This window comes from Hypanus sabinus, chromosome 13, assembly GCF_030144855.1.
Source record: "Hypanus sabinus isolate sHypSab1 chromosome 13, sHypSab1.hap1, whole genome shotgun sequence".
NCBI classification, from domain to species: domain Eukaryota; kingdom Metazoa; phylum Chordata; class Chondrichthyes; order Myliobatiformes; family Dasyatidae; genus Hypanus; species Hypanus sabinus.
The window spans coordinates 56,392,906-56,418,747 of NC_082718.1; the positions used below are offsets into that span (position 1 = coordinate 56,392,906).

The 25,842-nt window shown below is 39.7% G+C and overlaps 1 protein-coding gene across 2 annotated transcripts; it reads left to right on the top strand.

The window, feature by feature from the left end:
- The first annotated feature begins 289 nt into the window (after positions 1-289).
- On the top strand, positions 290-25,842 carry LOC132403884 (N-acylneuraminate cytidylyltransferase-like). Of its 2 annotated transcripts, none has more exons than XM_059987662.1 (12): positions 290-597; positions 4,426-4,568; positions 5,909-6,073; positions 8,872-9,005; positions 10,930-11,024; positions 12,537-12,678; positions 14,208-14,307; positions 15,036-15,397; positions 16,099-16,195; positions 20,153-20,514; positions 22,124-22,220; positions 23,900-25,842. In XM_059987662.1, the coding sequence occupies exons 1-12, from the start codon at positions 407-409 to the stop codon at positions 24,067-24,069; spliced, it is 2,058 nt and encodes a 685-aa protein (XP_059843645.1). In that variant the 5' UTR covers positions 290-406; the 3' UTR covers positions 24,070-25,842. The 2 variants fall into 2 exon arrangements, with proteins under 2 accessions (XP_059843645.1, XP_059843646.1); XM_059987663.1 differs by having other exon boundaries at positions 8,875-9,005.

Genomic DNA, 25,842 nt, shown 5'->3' on the forward strand with positions numbered 1-25,842 from the left:
TCGGTCCCACAGTGCAGAAGGGGGAACAGAAGGATGGGCCGTGGGGGAAAGGGGGTGCTGCGGGACGTGCAGTCGTGAGTTCGGGTGCCGGGGGTCGTGCAGTCGTGAGTTCGGGCGCCGGGGGTCGTGCAGTCGTGAGTTCGGGTGCCGGGGGTCGCGCAGTCGTGAGTTCGGGCGCCGGGGGACGTGTAGTCGTGAGTCTGGCTGACGTGTAGAAACGTCTTGACTCTCGGGGACGGCGACCAATAGCAGCGTCCCTGCACCACGTGCTGGCGTCATACTGCGGCGCTGCAAGACAGGGTTGTATATGTTTGCCGGTGTCTAGTTTGATATCGTCTCTCACTCGCCGGGCAGTCGCTACCCGCCGACCTCCCGCTCTCAGCCACCTCACGTTCACGGCCTGCAGATGAGCCAGTCGCCGCCCCGCAAGAGGCCACTGATCGAACCGGCAGCGGCTGGGAAGCGACACTTCGCCGCCCTGGTGCTGGCCCGGGGAGGTAGCAGGGGGATCCGGCTGAAGAACATCAGGCTGCTGGCCGGTCGGCCGCTCCTGGCTTGGGTGCTGAAGGCAGCCGAGCATTCAGGGCAGTTCGACAGGTGAGCGAGACCGGGAGAACAGCAGGGGTGGGTGCGTAAACCTCGGCAGGGAAGGATGCTGAAGGGGGGCGGCTCGCTATTAAGTTTAGACTTTTACTTTTGAGAGACTGAAAGACTATTAACGGAGCTGTGTTTGGGAGATTGTATTAACTGAGCATGAGCTTTTATTGTGGATTGTCAGGGTGGATTCGAGAGATGTTTCGTTAGTTAGGGATATCCGGAACTGTGGAGTTTGAGCATAAGGAGTCGTCCATTTCCAGCCTGAGAACACATTTATTTGAAGGTGGTTAATTTTTTAGGAGAGCTACGTAACAATTTGCAGTTTCAAGCAACCCCACATCCTCTTGTGTTCCTTTCCCAGAAAACTCTCAACACTCCCCTCTCCTTTTCTTTCTCCAGCAGAACCCCATTCCCAGTCCATATACCCTTCATATTTTTGCTCATCGGTTTTGAGCTGTACCGATCGGTTTCTATCACACCCTCCCCCCCCCACTTCTACCTACTAGATACCTTCCCACTACATTCTTTCCAGTTGTAGGGTCCCTGCCAAAACATTGACAATCCCTTTGCCTCTGCAAGTGCTGTTTGACCCACAGTTGTTTCAGTGGATTATTTTACTTTTGCTTGGGGCAGTTGTGTTATGCTAAGGGTGAAACCCCATTGAGTGTTTTCACTGTTCAATAGTCTCTATGATAGATTTGTGGCCCTGTGCTACTTCGAGGTTCGATGTGTTGTGGGATGCCCTTCTGTACACCACTGTTGTAATAGTGGATATTTGATTTGCTATCATGGCCTCTCATTAACAAAGTGCTTTTGCTTTTTTGCTGCTCACTGGGTGTTTTTTAATGTTTTGCAGCATTCTCTGTAAGCTCCTGACTATTTTATGTGTGTGTTTTTTAAAAAAAAGCGTCAGGCAATCAGCAGTTTCTGGCACCAACTATCCTTCCATGGTTAAAATCATTTAGATTACATTTCTTCCCCGTTCTGATAATGGGTCTGAACAACAACTGAACCTCTTGACCATGTCTGCATGCTTTTATACTTTGGGTTGTTGCCACTTGATTGACTGATTAGATATTTGTATTAGACAGACAGACATACTTTATTGATCCTGGGGGAAATTGGGTTTTGTTACAGTCACACCGACCAAGAATAATGTAGAAATATAGCAATATAAAACCATAAATAATTAAATAATATTGAGTAAATTATGCCAAGTGGAAATAAGCCCAGGACCAGCCTATTGGCTCAGGGTGTCTGACACTCCGAGGGAGGAGTTGTAAAGTTTGATGGCCACAGGCAGGAATGACTTCCTATGACGCTCAGTGTTGCATCTCGGTGGAATGAGTCTCTGGCTGAATGTACTCCTGTATCTAACCAGTACATTATGGAGTGGATGTGAGACATTGTCCAAGATGGCATGCAACTTGGACAGCATCCTCTTTTCAGACACCACAGTCAGAGAGTCCAGTTCCACCCCCACAACATCACTGGCCTTACGAATGAGTTTGTTAATTCTGTTGGTGTCTGCTACCCTCAGCCTGCTGCCCCAGCACGCAACAGCAAACATGATAGCACTGGCCACCACAGACTCATAGAACATCCTCAGCATCGCCCGGCAGATGTTAAAGGACCTCAGTCTCCTCAGGAAATAGAGACGGCTCTGACCCTTCTTGTAGACAGCCTCGGTGTTCTTTGACCAGTCCAGTTTATTGTCAATTCATATCCCCAGGTATCTGTAATCCTCCACCATGTTCACACTGACCCCTTGGATGGAAACAGGTATCACTGGTGCCTTAGCCCTCCTCAGGTCCACCACCAGCTCCTTAGTCTTTTTCACATTAAGCTGCAGATGATTCTGCTCACACCATGTGACAAAGTTTCCCACTGTAGCCCTGTACTCTACCTCATCTCCCTTGCTGATGCATCCAGCTATGTCAGAGTCATCAGAAAACCTGAAGATGGCAAGACTCTGTGCATTTACGAGCAGTTGTACATAATAAAGTAGCTGCTGAGTGTGTTTACATGAGGAAAAAACAGCTATGATTTTTACTGCACCAGTCAGTACTGAATATTTCCTCCCTGCTTAGCTCCATGTTCCTGATTTCTTTAATGTCTAGAGTGGAATTGGTTTATTATTGTTACTACTGAGATTGAGTGAAAAGCTTTTTTTGCATACCATTCACACAGATCAGATCATTGCACAGTGAATTGAGGCAGAACAAGGTAAAACAGCAATGCAGAATGAAGTCTAACAGCTGCAGAGAAAGTATAGTTAGGCAATAAAGTGCAAGATTATAACAGGTAGATTGAAATCAAGAGTCCTTTGACCCAGGGAAGGTTTCTTGAACGTATACCCAGTACTGAGTTGGAAAGTTGCACCACCAAAGAAATCATTTGTTTTCTCAGTTTTAAAAGGTTCCAGATTGGGTTCATAATCATTCACGTTTTGTGAAATTTTATGTTTTGCAGCAGCAGTACAATGTCAGACATAAATGACTTACTGTAATTCATAATTTTTTTATGTAGAAAGAATTGAATGAGTTGTGCAAAAAAGAAGTGTTCATAGTTAATTCAGAAATCTGATGGTAGAGGCGAAGATGATATTTCTAAAACATTGAGGGCTGGACTCTGATTTGTCATAACTTCTGTAAGAATTCCGGAGGTTCCAATAGAAGCTCTTCATTGCTCTAAACGCCAGAAAACACTCAATTTGCTCAGTCTCATCTGATAGCAAGCTTGAATAAATCTATTCAAGTATTACCAGTCCAGTCTCTCACAGCAAAGTGACGTGGCATTTGAGTAGGTTTTTTAATTTGATTGCTGCTACCAGGAAGAAGGGAAATGTTGCTGACTTCATCAGATTAAACTTTCAAAGGTGTGTTGATTTTTCAGTAATAGAGGGTGTCACATTCAGTTGCATTCTGATTTTAGGTGGCAAATGGACTTGCTTAAAGAGAAAATTGTTCAATTGGGTGCTTGTAACCAATGGCTGAAAAATATATACATGCATGAAAATAGACATGTCACTTGGGAGTGAAGCCAGTGATTGGGCTTCCCTACCCAGAATCCAGATGTATGAAATAATTGTTTATACATAGATTTAACTTTCCAGTCTAGAGTAGATAAATCTTACACAGGCAAAAATCAATTTTTAGTGTTAGAACTCTTTGCATTTAATTATGAATCCTATTATCTTGCCTTATTGCATTAGAAGTGGTGACAAATTAGCGTTTCCTGTAATTTGATACCCTTTATTAGTGAGTGCAGAATGCAGGTAAGTGAGATAGATAGGTGTGTGTGTATGTGAGAAACACGCATGCATAAGCCCACACAATGTTGGCTGTTATTCCTGCCGTTAGGCACTGTTTTGGGCGTGGATGGGGGGATTAATTTAGCATACGGTAAGAGAACCACATGCAGCAGTTGAGAGGAGAGAAGATGTTCTTTCTTAATAAAAAAATGAATATGCAGAAAATCAAAGATTTGTTAAATTGGCTTTGAATTGGAATCGCAGAACATCAGATTTGTCACAAGCATTATCAAAAACATTGTCACATTGCCAAATTCAGTGCATTGGAAAGCAATCTATTGCCAGAATTAACATTTTATTTTAAAATGTGGAACTTTTAATTTTCTGTCTTGGGCTTCTATTTTCTTGTGGTACTAATCTTTCTCATTGCACCTCTGTAATTTAAGAAAATTTATTTACTGTGTATAAAAGAAAAGTGTGAAATGTATATTACAAAAAATTAAATAGCAACCAAGATACAGCTATGGTATTGTAGATTACAAAGTGTGCTAAGAAAACTCATTTTTGTCCAATAGCATCTGGGTTTCCACAGACCATGATGAGATTGAAAAAGTGGCAAGAAAGTATGGAGCTCAAGTGCACCGTAGAAGTGCAGAAGTATCAACTGATACTGCAAGTTCTTTAGACAGTATCTGCGAATTCCTTAGAAACCACAAAGGTACAGTAATTGTTATTATCATCTAATGATTATGGAAGTCAAAAGGATGGCTCTGAAGGTACAATCAGTTGCCTAATATGTAACTTCAAGGCAGGCTGAGGTGTGACGTGTCCATTGCGGATCTGAAGCCAGAGAGATGAGTTGCAAGAAATGAACAGCGCAGAATGGGCTGTTTACTCCAGATTCATCCCATCTTTTCACTCCACATCGCAAACTACCTCCGGTCTCCTGTCAGCTGAACCTTGCAGAATAGCAAATAACAAACCTTACAAATAATATTTGTTCACCAAGGGTTTACCTCCCATTTTCTTTGAAGCCTCCAATACTGTTTTGTTGCATCACATATAAAGCTGTAGGAAATCCGGTCAGGCAGTGTCTCTGGAGGGAAATGAACAGGATTGTGACCCTACATCTGAGTTCCGCGTTCTCCCTTGCATTGTAAAGGTGCTTCTACTGAATTTCCTATTATGCTGACCTAGATTCGGTTTGCTCACCACTGGAAATCTCTTTAGGCATACCTCTTTTTCTTATATACTGAGGAGAAAAGAAGTATCCTAGGAACGATGCACGAGCTGATCTGTAAGTAGCTTAAAAGTAAATGAAGAAGCTATTAATGTACTCTCAATGCAGCATGCTGATTATTTAAAGCATTGATGTGATAGAGATATATTGGTCTCATTCATTTTGCTGACAGTTCTGATGAAAGCAACCACTCTGACATGTCATGTCATTATTATTACTTTGAAGATCTTGAACATAGATTGAAGGTCTCAAAAGTAATGTATTGACTATGAACGAAGTAATCTGACAGCCCCTGTAGCAAACATGTTCAATAAATGTTAGACATTAGATAACAAAAGCTGAAGATCCTTATTTAGCTTCTTCCCCCTCCACCAACTCCCATCCACTGCCTCCCAAGATATTATAAGGATATCAATAACATAGTTTTCTTGCACTTTGTGTGCTAATGTATATTAACGTTAATTTCATTTTGTTCAGCTGAAATATTTCTGTGTTATAATGTAGGTGCAATTATTGGCTACTGGACAACATTTTGAACTGACAAACTGTTTCCGATGCAAACAACGCATTCCACTGTACATTTCAATGTTCTTGTTATAAATAAGTTGATTGGAATCTGAGCTTAATATCCTCATTTTGGGAAGATGCCTATTAGTTAATTATGGTCTTCATTTGTCCTGTTTAGATGTGTTAATCTTGCAGTAACAATGTTCACCCAGAGATTAAATGGCTAGCAAATTGCATGTGCTTAATTGAATGACAGTTTGCAGTCTCCATTCCTACTTGTATTTATAAATAATGAACTTTTCTTGTGTTAGATCCTGAGATGCACATTGACGTGATTGGTAATATACAGTGCACTTCGCCTTGTCTGCTCCCTTGTCATTTGACTGAAGTGGTAAAGATGATGAAAGAAAAGGAGTACGATTCTGTATTTTCTGTTGTAAGACGTCATCAATTTCGGTGGTTGGAGGTACAAGCAGGTATACTGTATCTGCAGTTTATTATTATTTTTAAAGTGCTTGCTCTTATAATGCTTTTTTTAAATCTACTTAATTCCTGGAGTTAGGAAAAGGGGAAGTACAATGAGATCTAGGTGTTCTTGTACAGCAGTCAATGAAAGCAAGCATGCAAGTACAACAGGCAGTGAAGAAAGCTAATGGCATGCTGGCCTTTATAACAAGAGGAATTGAGTATAGGAGTAAAGAGGTCCTTCTGCAGCTGTACAGGGCCCTGGTGAGACCCCACCTGGAATATTGTGTGCAGTTTTGGTCTCCAAATTTGAGGAAGGACATTCTTGCTATTGAAGGAGTGCAGCGTAGGTTCACAAGGTTAATTCCTGGAATGGCGTGACTGTCATATGTTGAAAGATTGGAGTGACTGGAATTGTAAACACTGGAATTTAGAAGTATGAGAGGGGATCTGATTGAAACATATAAGATTATTAAGGGATTGGACACGCTGGAGGCAGGAAGCATGTTTCCGCTGATGGGTGAGTCCAGAACTAGAGACAACAGTTTAAGAATAAGGGCTAGGCCATTTAGAACTGAGATGGAGAATGGTGGATATGTGGATTGCTCTGCCCCAGAAGGCAGTAGAGGCCAAGTCTCTGGATGCATTCAAGAGAGAGTTAAATGGAGCTCTTATAGATAGCGGGGTCAAGGGATATGGGGAGAGGGCAGGAACGGGGTACTGATGGTGTATGATCAGCCATGATCACAGTGAATGGCGGTGCTGGCTAGAAGGGCCGAATAGCCTACTCCTGCACCTATTGCCTATTGAATTTTTTTTAAAGCCAAGGGTGAAATTATTAGTTTGTTGGTTAAAATTAATGAGTTTCTTGATAAGGTATGAAATTTATTTCTAAGGTTCTGACTAAGTGTTTTTCCAAGTTTTCTTGAAGTGTACATTTTGCGAAGCCTCTGTTTTGACCACCCTCACACCTCTGTCCCTGTTTCTTCAGTAGCTTTTGCATATTCCCTTTGTGGCCTATGTTTGTTAAAGGAGCATTCACTAATTCCTTTCCTTAATGCTGAAGCCCCCCCCCCCCTCAAATATCCTCTCTAAGCCCTGGCAGAGCCTTATTTTCTACATTCTTTATTACATTTCTACCTCTCCTTCAAACTCTTGGCCTCAGTACCATTGTTTCAATGTTACCAGGTAGTTTCTTACTGCACTGTTTCAGAAAGTTGTAATGTGAGGCACAGTGGTGCAGTTAGAAGTCATCTGTGTTTTAGAGTGACAGCACCCTGGGTTTGACTTTGACCTGGAAAGTTGTCTGTGTGGTGTTTACACGTGCCTCTTGTGACTCGATGGCTTTTACCAAGGTTCTGTGACTTGCAAGGTAGTGTTAATGGGTGAGTGATTAGATTTTGTCTATGTGGAGAAAGGGAAAGCTATAGAGGGTGTGGGGGAAATGGGTTGCAGGAAAAGTGAGTGGAAGAATGCAAGTATTGTAAGAGCTGATATTGATTTGATAAGCCTAATGGCTGTTGTCATAAGGAATTTGAATAATGTGGTATTACAAGGGTGTGATTAAGCTAGACAAGGTGCAGAAAAGATTCAGAAGGATGTTGCCAGCACTGGAGGTGTGAGTTGTGAGGAGAGACCTGCTATGTTGGACATTTATCCCTGCAGCAAAGGGGACTGTGAGTTGGCCATAGAAATGGTTAATGCAGGTATAATACAATGCTTAAAGGATACTTGTACAAGTTCCTGGATAGGAATGGTTAAAGCATGGATTCCCAGCCTGGGGTCCATGGACCCGTTTCTTAATGGTATTGGTTCATGGCATAAAAAAATAAAGGGATCCCCTGAATTAGAGGAGATCTGCCAAATGCAATCAAATAGGATGCAGGAAGGCACTGGGCTGATTCTGAGACCTAGAAACTAAACCTGACTGCAAATGTGATCTTTGAGCTTCAGGTTGTTTATCTATTCCAAGGCAAACAGTGATTATCTTTCCATCATTGCATTGCTGGAACTATGCTGCCCTCCACATCTAACATTTACTGTTACTGATACACTTCCTTGTTCTGATTCTTCCAACTGTTGTTGGCTTGTCTGTTCTTAATTCCACCCCCATAATCCTAAAGTTAACTCTGTTGCCCCAATTACCCATTTTTGCCCAGTGAGTAAAAATGGTATAGAATGTAAAGTCTTCCTTTTTGTGACTAGTTTGTGTAGAGGAGAACACATTCTGAAGACTATAACCTATATTAAAGGAAATAAAGAAATAAATCCTTTTCACTTGGAACAATGTTGGGAGTGAGAGACAATAGAAAGAATGGCTCTAAAAATGGCATGTTTTGTTTCATGATCATGTGAAGGTTGATTTGCTGGAGACGATTTAAGAATGGACTGAGTTACTACAGGGGTTTGGATGTCTATAAAGCTGCAAAGTGCAGTCTTTCATTGATTCTATGATGCATTCATTGAATATTCCACAGGAAAATGGAGGGCTGTGGTCCTGGTGTTGGTAGCTGGGTGTAGGCAGTTTAAATGGTTTTGGCATGGACTAGATGGGCAAAAGGGCCTGTTTCTGTGCTGTTCTTTGACTCTGTGACTATAAAAGCCCATTCAGCTTCAGGGGTAGAGAATCCTCAGTGGAGAACAAAGGAAAACACTGCAGCACCAGTGTGGGAAGGGTGGGAGGCTGGTATAAATAATGTCCATGAATCATATCGACAAGTAGATGGAGAAGGAAATCATGGGTGCCTGCTGTGATTTTTTTTTAAACTTTGAAGGTGCAAGAAATTAATTTATTTTTTTTACCTGTCAGCAGATAAAGCGACAGAGCCACTGAATTTAAATCCAGCTAAGAGACCAAGGAGACAAGATTGGAAAGGAGAGCTCTGTGAAAATGGATCATTCTATTTTGCTACTACAGAATTGCTTAAGAACGGATATGTCCAGGTATACGTCATGTGCATGTTTTGTTTAGTAATCCATAATAGGATGGAACTTGTACTCCTACTTCATGGCAAATTTTCTAGGCACTGGACAGAGCCTGAGAGCTTCCTCTTGATGTGGCAGCACATGCCCCTAGAATGGGTGTTAAATGCATTTTCAATATATTTTTATTTCCTCTGATAAAACAGTACTCAAACAAGTGGTCTGAAATTAAAAATGTATGCAATCAATCTGTGCTCAATCCCTTTTGTAGACAAGAATCCCAGAATTGGTTTAATGGTTTCCTAGATCTGGCAGGTCTGATTTAACAGCTGAGATTAGGAATTTCTCTGTCCTGTTTACCTTTACCCAAATTGCTTTATGTTTGTGAGAGTCAAAGTTTGACTCCTTCTGAAAATATGTTTGTAGAGAAACAGTTTATTTAAAAAAAAGGTTCAAGTACAAATACATTTCCAAGTAGTAAATACTAAGTATTTGAGGGTAGACAAACCTTTTCCAACAAGAGAGGCTACCATCTATTGGCCTTGAAGCATGACTGTTGGCAAGTGATCATAGCTTTTAGACATCAAAGTTTTATGTCTCTGTTCTTGTAAATTTTCTAGGCTGGAGGAGTTGTTTAGCAATAGAGGGGGAAAAGATGTTGTACAGTCATAAATTACTAACATTTAAATAGACAGGCCTAGTTTTCTTTGGTATACAAGCTGGGAATTTATTGGTATTGCTATTTAATACCATGTCTTGTTGTCCTATCCCTCTCCGAGTAACCTGAACGGTGCAATATCCAATGAAGCATGGCATTTTTTATTTGCTATGTAGTTATCCATATGGCAAAAATGTGTTGTAAAATTAGTTAGATTACAAACTAAAAGTTTTTAAATTATTTTGTATCTTGAAAAGAGCATTTACATTTTGCACACTTTAATTGCTTAAATTTTTCATAATTTATATCGCAAGCCTTTTGGAGTGAAGTAAAAATTTCTTCCATATGAATTCCTTAATATGATAAGCTGCTTATTTGCCTTGATATCGTGCCTGCTCGGTGGTAGTGACCCTTTTGAACTGCCACCTTGAAGAGGATTGATTATCTTTCGGGTTTCTTTTGATAGCCTCCTGACAAATCTTGAGCAATGAGTTGCACATTAATGACCTCAAGCAATATTTCAGATAAAAAATGGTTGAGAATGGCAGGAAATGCCAAAGTGCTACAGGACACAACTTGAGATGAAGTGTACATTATATGGAAGTTGAGGCATGGAGATATCTCAGTTATGTTCATCAGTGGGTTGGGTGAACACGTAGCTGTTTTTCAGAACTTTCTGAGATGTGTACGTATGTGCTTGGCAAGACCATATGTAATTCAAATTCATTGCCCTATCCTTAACAAAGATGCATCAATAGCTGCACATCTATCCCTTATATAAGATGCATTATAACATAAATATTTATTAAAATGGCTGTGTCAAATACTTAACACCTAGATGGTATAATGAGAAAGTTTGCAGATGTGAATATTGGTATTCCCAATAATGAGGCAGGTGATTGAACTACATGGAATTTTTAAGATTAACTTTATTGAGATGTGAAGAGTGTGGCAAAGGTAGTTTCAGACTTGGGATGGAGAGGTAGAGGAAAGCACAGGGCTGAAGGAAGGGCAAGATTTCAGATTGTCAGAGGGCTGGAGAAAGGAGGCAGTTATTGCAGTTTTACTTTTCCTAATCGATTAAAATGAAACAGATATTCTTTTCAATATAACCAGAGGAAAACTGCATCAGTGTTTGGATTTGGCTTTAATCCAATTAAAATATGCTTTTGTTTGTTGTGAGGAGGGTCTTCTTTTGGGCAAAACAACCACTGAAATGTTTTGGGAAGTGGCAGTGGTATTTTGATTAATTGAGGTTTTAACCATTTATTCTATCATTCTAATCAGGGTGGTAAAATGGCTTATTATGAGATGCAGCCAGAGTATAGTGTAGATATTGATGAAGAACTTGACTGGCCCATTGCTGAACAAAGAGTTAAAAGGTAAATTTCACAGATAGCGCAATTGTAAGTATGGAATATATTTTGAATAAATTGTTAGGCAATGGTGTAACATTAGATTTTTGCAATGTTGAGCATGAATTTTCCAACAGAAGTACTTCTGTTCTTCCACCCAGTGCATATTTGAAATGATTAAAATTTGTCTGGTTCAATGTTTCTCACGGTTTAAAAATATTGATATTGGACTGATTGTGACTCCTGGAATATTATTGGTTAAAGCCAAGAATACCTTCACTTTTCTACCTAATATGTGTCCTGGAACAACCACATCAAAATTTTGTTTCAGAGTTCACCTTGTGTTAAGTACATTACAGTCAAAAAATACTTCCCCAAAATGTTGTGCAATTTACTTAAATTCCAGTAGCTCTAAGTATAGTGCATCATGTCTGGTTTTGCACTGAAGCAGGTGTTCATCTTTGATCTTGTTGACTTCAGTTTGCTTTACTCCCTTGTTCTGGGTTCAAAACAAAATTTTCTTTTAATTTCATTTAGTTTTACATTTCTATTAACGGCCGTGTAACTCCTCTGAAATGTTATCTAATTCCATTTTCTGATCTTTTATTCCTCATCACTAACTTGATAAATGCCCAACTTTCCCTTGTTCCATAACCTCGCACTTTAGCAGAGAGAAGTAGAACAGTCTGTTATCTAAAACATGTTGCCCAGTTCCTATCTTGTTGTTTTTTCCTCTTTCAACTATATTTTTAAAGCAACAGAGTTGTTCAGCTACATTTGTAACCTTTCTTCCAGTACTTGTCATTCTTCACTAGAGAGTATTGACATGAAGTTAGTGCTCAAGTAGTTTCAATATGCACCATAAAAGATGAGGAAACACTGTGTTCTCTGGTAATTTTTTATTTCCAGATTTGATGTTGCCTACATAGAAGCTTAATAATAAAAAAGAATAATGCTGGAATACATTGTGTCAAGCAACTCCGAGCAAAGGTCAAGCACTGAAAACTAAATGCTTCTCTCTGAGGCTTCTAACCTTTTGAATATCTCTTGACACTTTGGTTTATTTTTAGTATTGATAATTTTTTTTTTGTTACTTAAAATTGAGCAGATATTTTCTCAGCTTCATTGTTGTACAACACTTTCTGGCATTTGTTGCTTTTTGCACATTGGTTGCTTGTCTGCCCTGTTGGGTGCCATCTTTCATTGATTATATCATGGATTTTACTCAGTACGTCCACCAGAAAACTAATCTGAGGGCTGTATATAGTAAAATACTTACTTTGTACTTTTATGTCATAAAGATGGTACATTAAATAAATGAGATGAGCTAATCTTGGAGCTCTTCTCCTAAAGGAGTTAAATTATTTTAACACTGAGAAAATAACAGGCCTGAAGTGAGATTATCTTAGCCTTGTTTTGCTGAAGAAGTAAATTTCTGTGTGGTAGAGATTCAATCAAAACAACTTTATTCTGTTGATGTGCATTAAATATTGCTGCTTTGTGTTTATTGTTAAGTTGACCACAATTTCTTTTGGTTAGGTATGGTTATTTTGGCAAAATGAACAACGTAAACCTTGTTGTTTGTTCCCTGGACTCGCAACTCCAATGTGAATGCAAAAATCGAGGGTATGAGTTGTCAGATATGCCAAGAATTAAAAAAATGAAGGGCAATAACATTCGGGTAAGTACATTTTTTTGAATTAGTACAATTTTCTAAGTTTGACTTTGAAATTAAAGTTTGATTTTTTTTTTTCTGTGGAACAGTTGCAAAATAATTGGAATTTTAGCTGAATTTGCCACATGTTTTCATAGCATGAGTTGAGGCCTGCCGAAACTTATTCCCTCTGGTGCTGGTACACATGCTGCAGTGGGTATCATCTATCTGATACACTACAGTAACTACAGGGATACAACATCTTACAAACATGACTGTGTCCTCTTCAAAGAACAGGGCACACGCAGAATCATTGTAATCACAAAAGCAGACTTTTGGCTTATTGTTCCACACTAGTCAGTAATGCACCTTATAAATTTCAATTAAATTTCTTCTTTTTTCAAAAGAAGCAAGCCCAGCCAAGGCATTTGCTCTTCCTAATTCTACACCCTGGTTAAAATCCTGTTAACCCACCATAATGTAATCACATCCTCCTTGTGGTGTGATGACCAAGTGTTAACTGCTCTCTAGTTGTTTATTTTTAGGAAGCATCACCTGCTGTTACATTCTATTGCTTCCTGTTCGTGTAACTACAATGATGGATGGTGCATGCCACAGTTCCTCTACATTTGTTAGAGCTCCAAAACTCGTCAAGCTATTTTAATACAATTGCAATACCATCCTTTGTAGGAATACTGGTGTGGTGTGTCCTATGCACAAGGAGGATGTCAATTCTAACCTGGTTAATTATCTTTCAATGAAGCGGTTCACTGTCGTCATCAAAAATGAATGAGAGGTTTTATCGATAGACTAGCAGAATTTATTCCACAGTAACCTACTTATTAGAGACTTGTTTTGCCTGGGCCACTGCCTTTCTCCAAACAAGGACCAAAGACCTGAATTCTAAAGATGATGTGAGTGTTATGTGAAGGAACCATATGATTGAAGATGATATTAAGTCTCAAGTCAGTGGAAACCAAAGGAAAATAATTCAGTGGTTAGAATTACTCATAAGAAAGTGGGTTGTGGTCATTTATGCCTGGCCTGGGACTTGACCACCAGAACTACCTTCAGATGTTTCATTGTGATATTGTCAAATATTTAACAAAGAGAGGCCATAAATAATGCAAGAGTATCAGAATAGAAGGAATGTTTGGTTTCTCTATTTGTATCCGAGACATTGAAATGTCAGTGTTGGACGCATAATCTACTCAAATCAGAAAAGGTGTGGGTAAATGTGATTGCTCTCCATTTCAACTCAAAGCTGCAATAACCACTCCCCTGTGTGTATTAATTGCTTAAGTCATCTACAGGTCATTATTGCCCACCTTCCCCATCTAACAAAGGAGCAAATGCTTCAAGTTGTTGTGTTCAGTAAACTGTTGGTGACAAATCATGGAGCTTGGAAACAGGCTCTTTGGTCCCTGCTGACCGGTGACATCAATTCCATTTTATTCTCCTCATATTCACTCCCCCACAGATTCTAACATTCATCTACGTACTAGGGACAATTTACCTGGTTTAATAGAACAAATTTGTTGTTTTGTGAACTGCAGGCTGAATTCATCCCTGACTCTAATAGAGAAAGGAAGAGGAGTACCATGGAAACGTGGCTGAAGGAAATGGGCATCGGTTGGGAGAATGTGGCTTACTTTGGTGAGTGTCTCTACCCTAAAACTTGGTACAGCCAGTGCAATGACTGAACATTAGGAAATAGGGGCATTTGGTGCCTTGAGCTTGCCCGACCATTAAATGTGATTGTGCCTGATTCTCATCTCAACTGTTGTCCTGTCTTGATGCCTTTTGTATGCTGAAATTGTTCTACCTCCTTTTGTAAATATATTCAGCGGGTAGGTCTTCACAATCTCCTGTGGCAGTGGATTTCACAGGCTGAACATGTGTGAAGAAATATTTGCACATCTCAGTTCTAAATGTTCTATATTTTACCATGTGGCCGAGCTTAATGTTTTTGTATCCAAAATCAGCAAACGTGGTAAAACTGCCTAAGCCATGTTGGATTGTCCCTGGGCTTCAGCTTGTACGTGTCCTAGTGCCTGTAGGAAGTGTGTGCACAGAGAAAGTGTTGCATACTGTAATGGAATTGTTCTTGAATAAGAATTATAGGGGTACTCAATAAATAACTCAATTCTGAAGTGTTCAAAACCACTTTGGAATGTGTCCCATGGTTGAAGTACCTCTTGGAGGAATTGTCCAGCTGGAGTATTTTATCTTGAAATGGAGATCATCCAGGCTATAATTGGTTTATTTGAAGTAAAGCTGGCTGCACTATGATTAAATGTCAGTTCATATTAATCGACAGTCACTGATACAACAGCATGCAGAGTAGATGCCAATAATAACAAATCTTTGTTCTCCCACAAAAGGAAACAATGACTCTGATCTCGAATGCCTGAAGAAAGCTCACTTCAGAGGTGTCTGTGGTGGAGCCGCACCCCATGTTCAAGAAGTAGCAGACTACATCTGCAGCAGCAAAGATAGAATCTGTGATGTGGAGGAATTTATTAACTACGTGGTACAGCTGATGGTAAAATATAGAGCTGAGAACCCTGCGGAGAGCAAGGCACCTGGAAGCACAAATGCAAAAAAGGATCTAAAAACCAAAATGAACAAAATAAATCTTGTCGTTTGTTCCTCAGACTCTACTCTTGAACGTCAATGCCAAAATCATGGCTACAGGTTGTTAGTGATGCCTGAGGTTGAAAAAATGAAGAAAAATAGCATTCGGGTAAGTATGTTTTATTTTTATCTTGCATTTATCTGAATATGACTTTAAAATTGAATTACTTTTGTATGAGGGACTATTGCAAAATAATCCAAGCTTTTGACTTGAGATGGGGACTCCACTACTAATACACGTCTGCAAGGTGCCCTACAGCATCTTGGAAAGCTGATCTTGGGCCTCTTCAAGAGCAAGGCACAAATAGAATGATCACAGCATTAGCACAAGTATCAGACATTTGGGTTATCATTTCCATACTGAGCAGTAATAGACACTGATGATAGTAGAGTCATGTCCAAGAGCCACTTGAATAAAGGTGTAAGTCTCAGGTCAGTGTGGAAATTAAAAACAGTTTAGTGGGTGGGATGGTACAAAGGAGGTGGTTGGGTCATTCATACCTAGCCCAGGAGTTGACCACTGCTGTTAATCAGGGCAGTGTCCCACGCACGTTCCCCGGGGAATTGCTAAGAAAATGGTTGTGTTAAAGTGTGCAGTAGTACTAACAAAGAAATGGATGCATTGTTACACATCTGTGCAAATTGGACTGTTATTGATTATCATGGCTCAAGCAGTCTTCCACACTATCCCATTTTATTCTCTCCGCCTTCCATTCGCATGCCCATGGATGCCACCACTCACTTACATTCGGTGTAATCTACCTAGGTTAATAAAATAAATTTGATTGTAGTTTGTTCTGTGGACTGCAGGTAGAATTGATTCCTGACTCTAAACAATGGAAGAAAAATACTGTGGAAATATGGCTGAAGGAAATGGGCATCGGTTGGGAGAATGTGGCTTACTTTGGTGAGTGTTTCTATCATAGGGCATTGTACAACCAGTACAATGGAAAATGGGTAGGTTTGTCATGATCAGACATTAGAAACTAGGAGCAAGAAAAGCAGTTTGGCACCTTGATCCTCAATCATTCAATGTAATTGCAGCTGATTTTTCAGTGTCCATATTCCTGTTCACCCTGTAGCTCCTTGACATTTTTTGTGTCAAGAAATGTTTCTTCTAAAGCTAAACAATATATCACAAAGATCCGGAAGGAGAACGGGGATATTACATTGAATCGCTCAGAAATCAATGACGTATTTAAAAATTTTTACACTCGGCTTTATTCCTCTGAATGAGAATATTTCTGTTGATCTTTTTTTAAATACTCTGAATATCCCTTCACTTTCATCTGATTTTAAAGCAAAACCTAATGAGCCTATATCATTAGAAGAAATATCTTTTGCAATTTCTGCACCATCTTCAGGCAAATCTCCCGGACCTGATGGGTTCCCCATAGAATTTTATAAATCATTCTCTTCACTTCTTTCACCTCGGTTACTCTCGGTACTATCTGACTCGCTTAACTATGGTAAATTACCACCCTCATTTAATGAGGCATGTATTATTCTTTTTTTAAAAAAGGGTAAAGACCCAACAGAGTGTTCCTCGTACAGGCCGATCTCTTTGCTTAATGTTGATGTTAAAATCTTGGCCAAAGTTTTGGCTCATAGATAAGAAATTGTTATACCCTCTATTTCTGATGATCAAACTGGTTTTATTAAAAACCGTCTTCCTTTTTTTAAACATACGGCATTTGTTTAATATTTTATATTCGCCTTCAACTGGGATTCCTGAATGCGTTATTTCTCTCAATGCAGAGAAAGCATTTTGATCATATAGTGTGGAACTACCTCTTTGCAGTTTTAGAAAAATTTGACCTTGGTCAAAGTTTTATCTCTTGGATCAAATTGCTATATCTATGTCCTACCACCTCTTTTTTGACTAATTCTCAGAAATCCCAGTTATTTAACTTTAAACGTGGCACTCGTCAAGGATGTCCTTTGAGTCCCTTTCTTTTTGATTTGGCTATAGAACCTCTGGTGATAGTACTCGGAAGCTGTCCTGAATTGACTGGGATTTGGAGGGGGAGTGTTGAGCATAAAGTTTCTCTTTATGCTGATGATCTATTACTTTTTCTTTCGAATCCATCCACATCCTTACCTCCAATGTTTTCACTTCTTGATCAATTTAGCCAGTTTTCTGGCTATAAACTTAATTTACATAAGAGTGAACTTTTCCCAATTAATAAAGAAGCACAAGTATTAGCATTTCATGACCTCCCTTTTAAAGTAGTTCATAATCAATTTACTTACCTTGGTATTACAGTTACAAGGAAGTTCAAAGATCTTTTTCGTGAAAATTTTGCCAATCTTTTATACACTACAAGACAGAGTCTGTCACAATGATCACCTCTGTCTATGTCCTTGGTAGGTCGTATTAATGTTATTAAAATGTATGTTCTCCCTAAATTTTTATATTTATTTCAATCTATTCCAATTTTTATTTCTAAAACCTTTTTTGATTCCTTAGACTCTATTATTTTGTCCTTTCTGTGGAAGAATAAGCATTCTAGAATTAATAAAGTTTATCTTCAAAAATCTAAAAAAGAGGGTGACATGGCCTTACCTAATTTTTGTTTATACTACTGGGCAGCTAACATTCGTTGCACTATCTTCTGGTCTTTTTTTCATAGCCAATCTGAGTGCCCTAATTGGGTAGCAATGGAGATGAATTCCACTAAAGATCTATCTATTTCTGCACTTCTTGGTTCTGCACTCCCTAGTAGTTTGTCTAGACTAATTGTTAATCCTCTTGTTAGACATACTTTGCGAATATGGGCCCAGTTTAGGAAATTTTATGGTTTTTCCCTTTCTAGTCCTATCTTACATAATCATCTTTTTCTACCTACTGTGTATGATTCAACATTCTATGATTGGTATAGAAAGGGCATTAGGCGCTTTGAAGATCTTTGTATCGATAATCGCTTCGCATCCTTTCAACAGCTCTCTGCTAAGTTCAATCTGCCTAATGCCCATTTCTTTAGATATCTCCAAATCAGAGTCTTTATCAATCCTTTAACTCCCAACTTCCCCGAAATGCCCGAGAAAAATGCTATGGATTTATTTATTTCTATTAATCCACTGGGTAAAGGCTTAATATCCTTTATCCGTGATAAATTAATATCCTTACGGCATGCCCCTGTGGATAAAATCAGAATGGCTTGGGAGCATGACTTAAATATCCCTTTATCTGATGAGGTTTTGAATTGGATTCTCAAATCGGTTAATTCAACTTCTCTCTGTGTTCACCACTGTCTTTTACAGTTTAAGATTGTTCATAGAGCCCATATGTCCAAATCTAAATTATCTCGATTTTACCCTAATATTAGACCTCTTTGTGATAAATGCAAAAGTGGCGAGGCCTCTCTTATTCATATGTACTGGACCTGTCCTAGCTTAGAGAAATTTTGGGAAGATGTTTTTATAACCTTATCCTGTATTCTGAATCGCCACTTAGAACCTAACCCTTTAATTGCTCTGTTTGGTTTCTTGGGTGAGACAGATATACGCTTGAGTTCGACTAAATGTCGAATATTATCTTTTGCTTCTCTCCTGGCTAGATGTCTAATCCTCCTTAGATGGAGAGATGTTGCCCCACCCACGCATGCTCAATGGCTTAATGATATCATGTCCTGTTTAGACCTTGAAAAAATCCATTATTCAATTCTTAATTCGGATATAAAGTTTCATAAGGTCGGGGGACCTTTTATTGAGTATTTTCACAATTTTCTTCTCAATTAAGTTTTTTTCTCAGTCCCTTGCTTTCAGCTCTTTTTTTTTGGTAGTAGGCATTATTATCTTCTGTTTTCAAGTGTATTTACAGTTTTGGGGGTTTGAATGTTCTGATTTATATTTTCTATATTTTGTTTTGGTTGATCTGGAGTTCTTTTTGTTGTGGGGCTTGGGGAGGACACTAATTTTACATGACCAACTTGCGTGCTTTCTCAATTATCTTATTTTGTATTATATTACTATTGTATGTTTATCTTGCACTGTACTAATTTTCTACTGTTTTGGGGTTTTTTTTTTGTTTGTAGTGTTGTAGAAAATGCATTTTTAAAAAAAGTCAATTAAAAAAAGAAATGTTTCTGCCTCATAAATATATTCAGCATCTTGGTCTCCATCTTTTATGGTAGTAAATTTTGAAAGTCTCAGTATCCTGGGGAAGGGGTGGGGGGAAAATGAGGAGAAAGTTCTGCTGCATTTTGATTTTAATAGTCCTCTGTAATTTGAGACTATAACTCCTACTAGACAGCTCTCCCCTAACCCACAGCCATTTACCAGTCAGTAGGTTAATTGATCATTGGAAATAGTCCCGTGATTAGGCTAAGGTTCAATAGGTGTGGTGCGGTTCATTGAGTTGGAAGGGACATTCTATGCATGATCTCTAAATTAAATAAAACTCAGGTGATATAGGGTCGATTGGACATAATCTCTCAAAGTAGTGTGGCCATTCCAAGAATCGAAGTAGAGTACCTTTACTGCTACCTTCATGACCACTAAATCCTCTTGAGTAAGGAATTCAAGATTGCACAAATTCTTCTGGTGTGGTCTCTGCAACACCATGAATAATTTCAATGAAAGGCAACATGCCATTGCTTTCTTAACTGCTAGATAACAACAGACATTTCTCCCTCCTGCTCCCAGAGGAGTAATGGAACCAGAGGTTGTGGTACTTGTGGCTGCAATTTTCCAGCTGGATAACCATGGTGAGGGAGAGTGAGAGATGATCCAGGTTGGTATTATTTCCTTTGGAACAAAGGAGACTGCTCTATGATTACCATGTTCATGCATCAACACTCATACTTGGACAACATGTAGAGTAGATACTGACACTTGACAAATCTTTGTTCTTCCCCAAAAGGAAACAATTTCTCTGATCTCGAGTGCCTGCAGAAAGCTTACTTTGGAGGTGTCTCTGGTGGTGCCACACCCCAAGTTCAGGAGGTGGCAGACTACATTTGCAGTAGCAAAGATAGAGCCAATGATGTGAAGGAATTTGTTAACCATGTGGCTGGGCTAATGGCAAAATGCAAAGCTGAGAACATGGGAGAGAGCACTACGCCTGAAACCACAAACACTAACAAACATCGGACAACCAAAAAGAAAGAAGTAAACCTTGTGGTTTGTTCCCTGAGATCACAGTTTGAACAGGAAAGCAAAAATGAAGAGTACAGATTGTCAATTATGTCTGAAATTAAAAAAATGAAGAATAGCAGCTTTCGGGTATGTTTTAATTTTATTGTGTTTTTCTAGCTATAGCTTTGAAATTGAGACTCCTTACAGACTGTACAGAAACTGCTGGAGGAGCTCAGCAGGTCAGGCACAACTTATCCCCTCTCAGATTCGCACTCCATCCCTCCACCCACCCACCCACCTTTCCCCTCATCTGGTTTCTTCTCCTTCCCACCCCCTCTCCACCTCTCTCCCCTCCAACTTCCACCACCTTATTCTGGTTTCTTCCCCATCATTTCCAATGCTGCAGGATCTTGGCCCGTAAAGTTGATTGTTTATTCATCTTCCGAGATGCCTCTTGACCTGTTGTGTTCAGCATTTTTGTGCATTGCTCTGGATTTCCAGAATCTGCAGAATCTCTTGTGTTTGAAGTTAATGCATATTTTTGTCTGAAGGATAACAGTAAAATCAGGCTTTGACAGGATTTGCTATACAGCTGTTGCGTTCATCCTTTGAAATAGCCCCAATGCCTGGGAACATTCATTCCTTCCACTGCTGCAGTGGGCATCATCTCCAAGGTCTCTTACAAGCACTCGACAAAATCTTTGTCAGCCATGGCCTTGTCAAGTGGCAAGGCAGAAACTGAATCATTTTGGTGCCAGTAGAGAAAGCAGGCATTTCACTCACTGTTTCAATACATCCTGTAGTAGACATTATAAATCCCAATTAAATCTTCTTAGTTTTGGCTGAAATGAGCCCAGCCAGGGCACTCACTCTTGGTAATTCTTCTGTTCCGCTTAATGTTGAAAACCTCCTTTATTGTCATCATACACTCCTTGTGGTCTGCTGACCAGGTGCACACAGTACGCGAGCTGTGTCCCAACATGGAATCTGGGAGTACAGCTTCATAATTCCTTGAAAGTGGCATCGCAGGTAGATAGAGCTGTAAAGGGGGCTTTTGGCACATTGGTCTTCATAAATCGAAGTACTAAGTACTGAAGTTAGGATGTTATGTTAAAGTTGTATAAGATGGTGAAGCCTTATTTGAAGTATTGAATGCAGTTCTGGTCACCTGCCTACAGGAAATGCATCAATAAGATTGAAAGAGTTCAGAGAAAATTAATTTACTATTATCTGAGATGTAGCACAGAATAGGCCCTACTGGTCTTTCGAGCCATGCCACCCAGCAACCCACCTATTCAATTCTAGTTTAACCATGGGACAATTTACAATGATCAGTCAACCTATCAATTGTTGTGTCTTTGGACTGTGGTAGGAGACTGGAGCCCTGGAGGAAACTTGTGCAGTCATGAGAACGCACCAGCTCCTTACAGACAGCGGTAGGAATTGAACCCAGGTCACTGGTACTGTGAATGGTGTGCTAAGCACTACACTACTATGCTGCCCCATATTTACCAAGATGCTGCTGGAACTTGAGGGATTTTGTGCACTAACAAGAAATACTTGGCTACGTATTGCTGTGCTGATTGAGCTGTTAATGATTAGTCATGAAGTTTGAGAACAGGATCTTTAACCATCAAACAACCACCTATGTCAATTCCATTTTATTCTCAGATTCACACTCAGATTCCACCACGCACTAGGCAATTTATCTTGTTTAATGAAGTAAATCTGTGGTGGTTTGTTTTGTGGGCTACAGGTAGAATTTATTCCTGACTTTGAACAATGGAAGAAAAAGACCACGGAAGCATGGATGAAAGAAATGGGCATCGGTTGGGAAAATGTGGCTTATTTTGGTGAGTGTTTGTGTTTACATCCTATGCAAGTGGGTTAAATGGCCTTGAAGGACAATGACAATTGGCACTTTCAGTCTACTTGACCGTTCAGTGGAATCATAGCTGATTCTGTCTCAATCATGATTTATTTCCTCTCCCTGTAATTCCTTGACGCCTTGTGTCTAGAAATCTTTCACTAGAAATATTCACCATCTTGCTTTCAGCATCTTCTATAGCAGTGAATTACACGGGTTGAGCATCCTGAGTGAAGAAATGCCTTGTTGTTGAGACCATGGTCCCTTCTTTCCAACCACTGTCCTGTACCCTTCACCCAGTAAAATCATCCTTGCTACAGCTAGTTCATCTTGCCCTGTCAGAATGTTGTGCTTAAGATTTTCTTAATTCTTCAGAACTCCAGTGAATAAAATTCGTGAAGACCAGACCACTCTTAAGGATAAATTTCTGCCATTCCTGGTATCAGTCTTGTGATTGTTTACTGAACCCCTTCCCTGACAGGTAAATCCCCTTTGGGTAAGGAGATGAAAACTAGACCCAGTACTGCAGGTGTGTTCTCACCAAGACCCTGTGTAATTGAAGCAAAATGTCCTTGAATCTTTGAAAATCATTTGCAATTAAAGCCAACATACCATTTGCTCTCTTAACTCCTTGGCACACCTGACTGTGTGCTTTCAGTGGACGGTGTCTATAAGGGCAGCCTTGGCCCCTTTTTTCATTAGCATTTCCCAGTCTCTCAATGGTAAGCAATATACCACTTCTGTTCGTCCTTCCAAATATACCTTAATTGCTTCTCCCTTATCTGTTCTACCAGTTGTATCAGTTAAATTAAACAACAGGTTTGTCAAGAACTTTGTCCCTTTCATAAGTCTCTTCTGGCTTTGTTGAATCCCATCAATATTGTTTGCTCGAAAACCACATACTGTTTTATAGATGTTAACATTTTCCTGCTATTGTAGCCTATGTAGTTTAGGACAATTTATTTACCGTACACTATGACTTTATTCTCTATGGCTGAACTCAATGTGTCCAAAACAATCAAGCAGTAAAATTGTAAGTTGTGCGGTGTGCTAGATTGTTGCTGGGGCTTCAGCCTCTGTCACAATACACACAGGAAGTGAGTCTATAGACTTAAATGTTTCCTCACTAGAAATGTGCTCAATTATAACTATTGGGTGGTGAATGAATAACCTTCATGTTTGAAGGACTCTGAAGCCACTGATTGAAGTGAAGAGTGAAGATATATTAGAGGGCTGGTTGGATAAATGAGGAATAATCAAGAGTCATGCTGATGAATATAGTTGGGAGTGGCTTAAGGGGAGCATAATTACCAGCTTCGATTGTCTGGGCCCAATGGCCTGTGTCTTTGACATGTATTCTGTTAGTGGAAGGTATACAAATATGCCAGATACTGAAGTAAAGCTTGTGCCTGTGGAACCTCTGCCAACATAGACATCCCTTGCTCCATCTCCCAAAGACCAAATGGATCCAAAGATTGAGGTGTCTGTTCGAGGAAATCTCCAGCTTGACAGCTATGGTGAGAAAGTGAGATGATGCAGGCTAGGATAATTTTCTCTGGAACAAAGACTATGATTACAACATTCATTTCATGTGCCAGCAGTCATTCATAGGACAACATGCATAGTAGAAACTAATACCAGCAAACCTTTATTCTCCCACAACAGGAAACAATGACTCTGATGTTGAGTTCCTGAAGAAAGCTTGCGTTGGATGTGCTTCTGGTGATGCACCGTCCCAAGTTCAGCAAGTGGCAGACTACATCTGCAACAACAGTGGTAAAATTAGTGACATGGAGGAATTTCTTGACCATGTGGCACTGCTGATGGAGAAATGACGGAATGAAGAATGTAAGCAGGAGCAAAGCAACAGAAAGCGTGATCACGCCCAATGTTAACGTATTTTGAAATGAACAATTTAGAGCCGTGATCCTCAAAGTGGCAGGAAAAGAGGTATGGGGTGAAGGAGGGGTAGAGAGGAGGTGAAGGGTGGGAGATAAATAGTGTAGTTTGATAAACAGAGTCCTACAGCAGTGAAGCAGATCCATTGGTAAATCCTGTCCATGTCAGCCATCAAATGTAAATTACTAATCCCACTCTTTTTCACCTTTTGTGACACTTGAGCCTTAATCTAAATAGTATTTAAATTTGTAGGTGAAAGTCCTCTATTTCCCTTCACCTTTCTCCCCCACTTCAGTCATTTTTATCACAATAGGCTAAGGTAATTAGGCACTTAGAATTGTGGAAATCCAGTCCTCTTGGTTTAACATAGAGGACATCATCTCACTTCCTCACCATAGCTGTCCAGCTGGAGATTTCCTCAAACAGATACCTCAACCTTTGGATCCATTTGGTCTTTGGGAGATGGAGCAAGGGATGTCTATGTTGGCAGAGGTTCCACAGGCACCTTTACTTCAGTATCTGGCATATCTGTATACCTTCCACTAATAGAATACATGACAAAGACAGAGGCCATTGGGCCCAGACAATCGAAGCTGGTATTTATGCTCCCCTTAAGCCACATAGTGGTGTTAGGACCTGGGAGAGGTCTTGGCTGAAGTCCGCAAACAGCTACTGCATCCAAGGCAGAGTTGGGCTGTACGTAGCATGAGAACCTCCTATGTCATAATAGAATTGCACAGGCCAATTTAAAGAAGCTTTGCACACAAGCACTACATCAGGGTAGGGTTGGTAGCAGCACTGTGAGGTTGTAGTTGGTGCTGTCTCCCAGCTGCAGGGACCTGGTTTTGATTGATTTCTGGTGCTGTCTGAGTTTTGACATACTCTGCCCATGAAGGGTCCCCTGGGTGTTCTGATTTCCTTGCACATCAAAACTGCTTCCTCTTGCATTTCTGATAGGTTAATCAGTCACTAGTGTTGACAAATTGCAAGAGTGCCTAGAAAGGAGAGATTAAAGGATATTTTAAATACAAGAAGGTAAGAGGGAGAATGGGATGACACTATTTACTGTTGACATAGAGACAGTGGGTTGAATGGACTGTTCTGTGTTGTAACAGGTTAAATGACATTGTGACACTTCTGAAATGGCCAAAACTGGCAAAGCTGTCTAATGCTTATAAACATTTTTGTGAAGTATACAAAATAGCATGAAGATTTAATCAGTTTGGTGTAAATTTTTAATAGATATTCATAAGTATTTCTACAGTACAAGCCTATATGAACTTGTTAATTCACCTGATGTAATATTAAGTGGTAGGGGAGTTGATGGAAATGTGGGAAGAATTAGTTTGTCTCTGATGGCTTTACAGCTATGGATCATAGGACCTATTTCTGGGTTTTTCATTTGTGTGATCTTGGGAATCTTCAAGTTTGTGTGTGCACAGCTATTGGGGTATACATAGTGTATGCACAGACCAGCTCAGAGTTGCTACAAATGTAGCAATATATTTTCAATATTTGAGAATGAAATACTTGAATCTCCCACACTGCCTCTTTCCCTTTTTTTTCCTATTACTTCCACCCCCAGCCTTCTATTTATTAAGAATAATTTACTGTGTACATTATCTTTGATTAGCAATGTAAATATTGCAATCTTCAAATGAATGTAGTTTGCTTTGAAATGTTTGAAATAAATAACTTATTTTACTGTG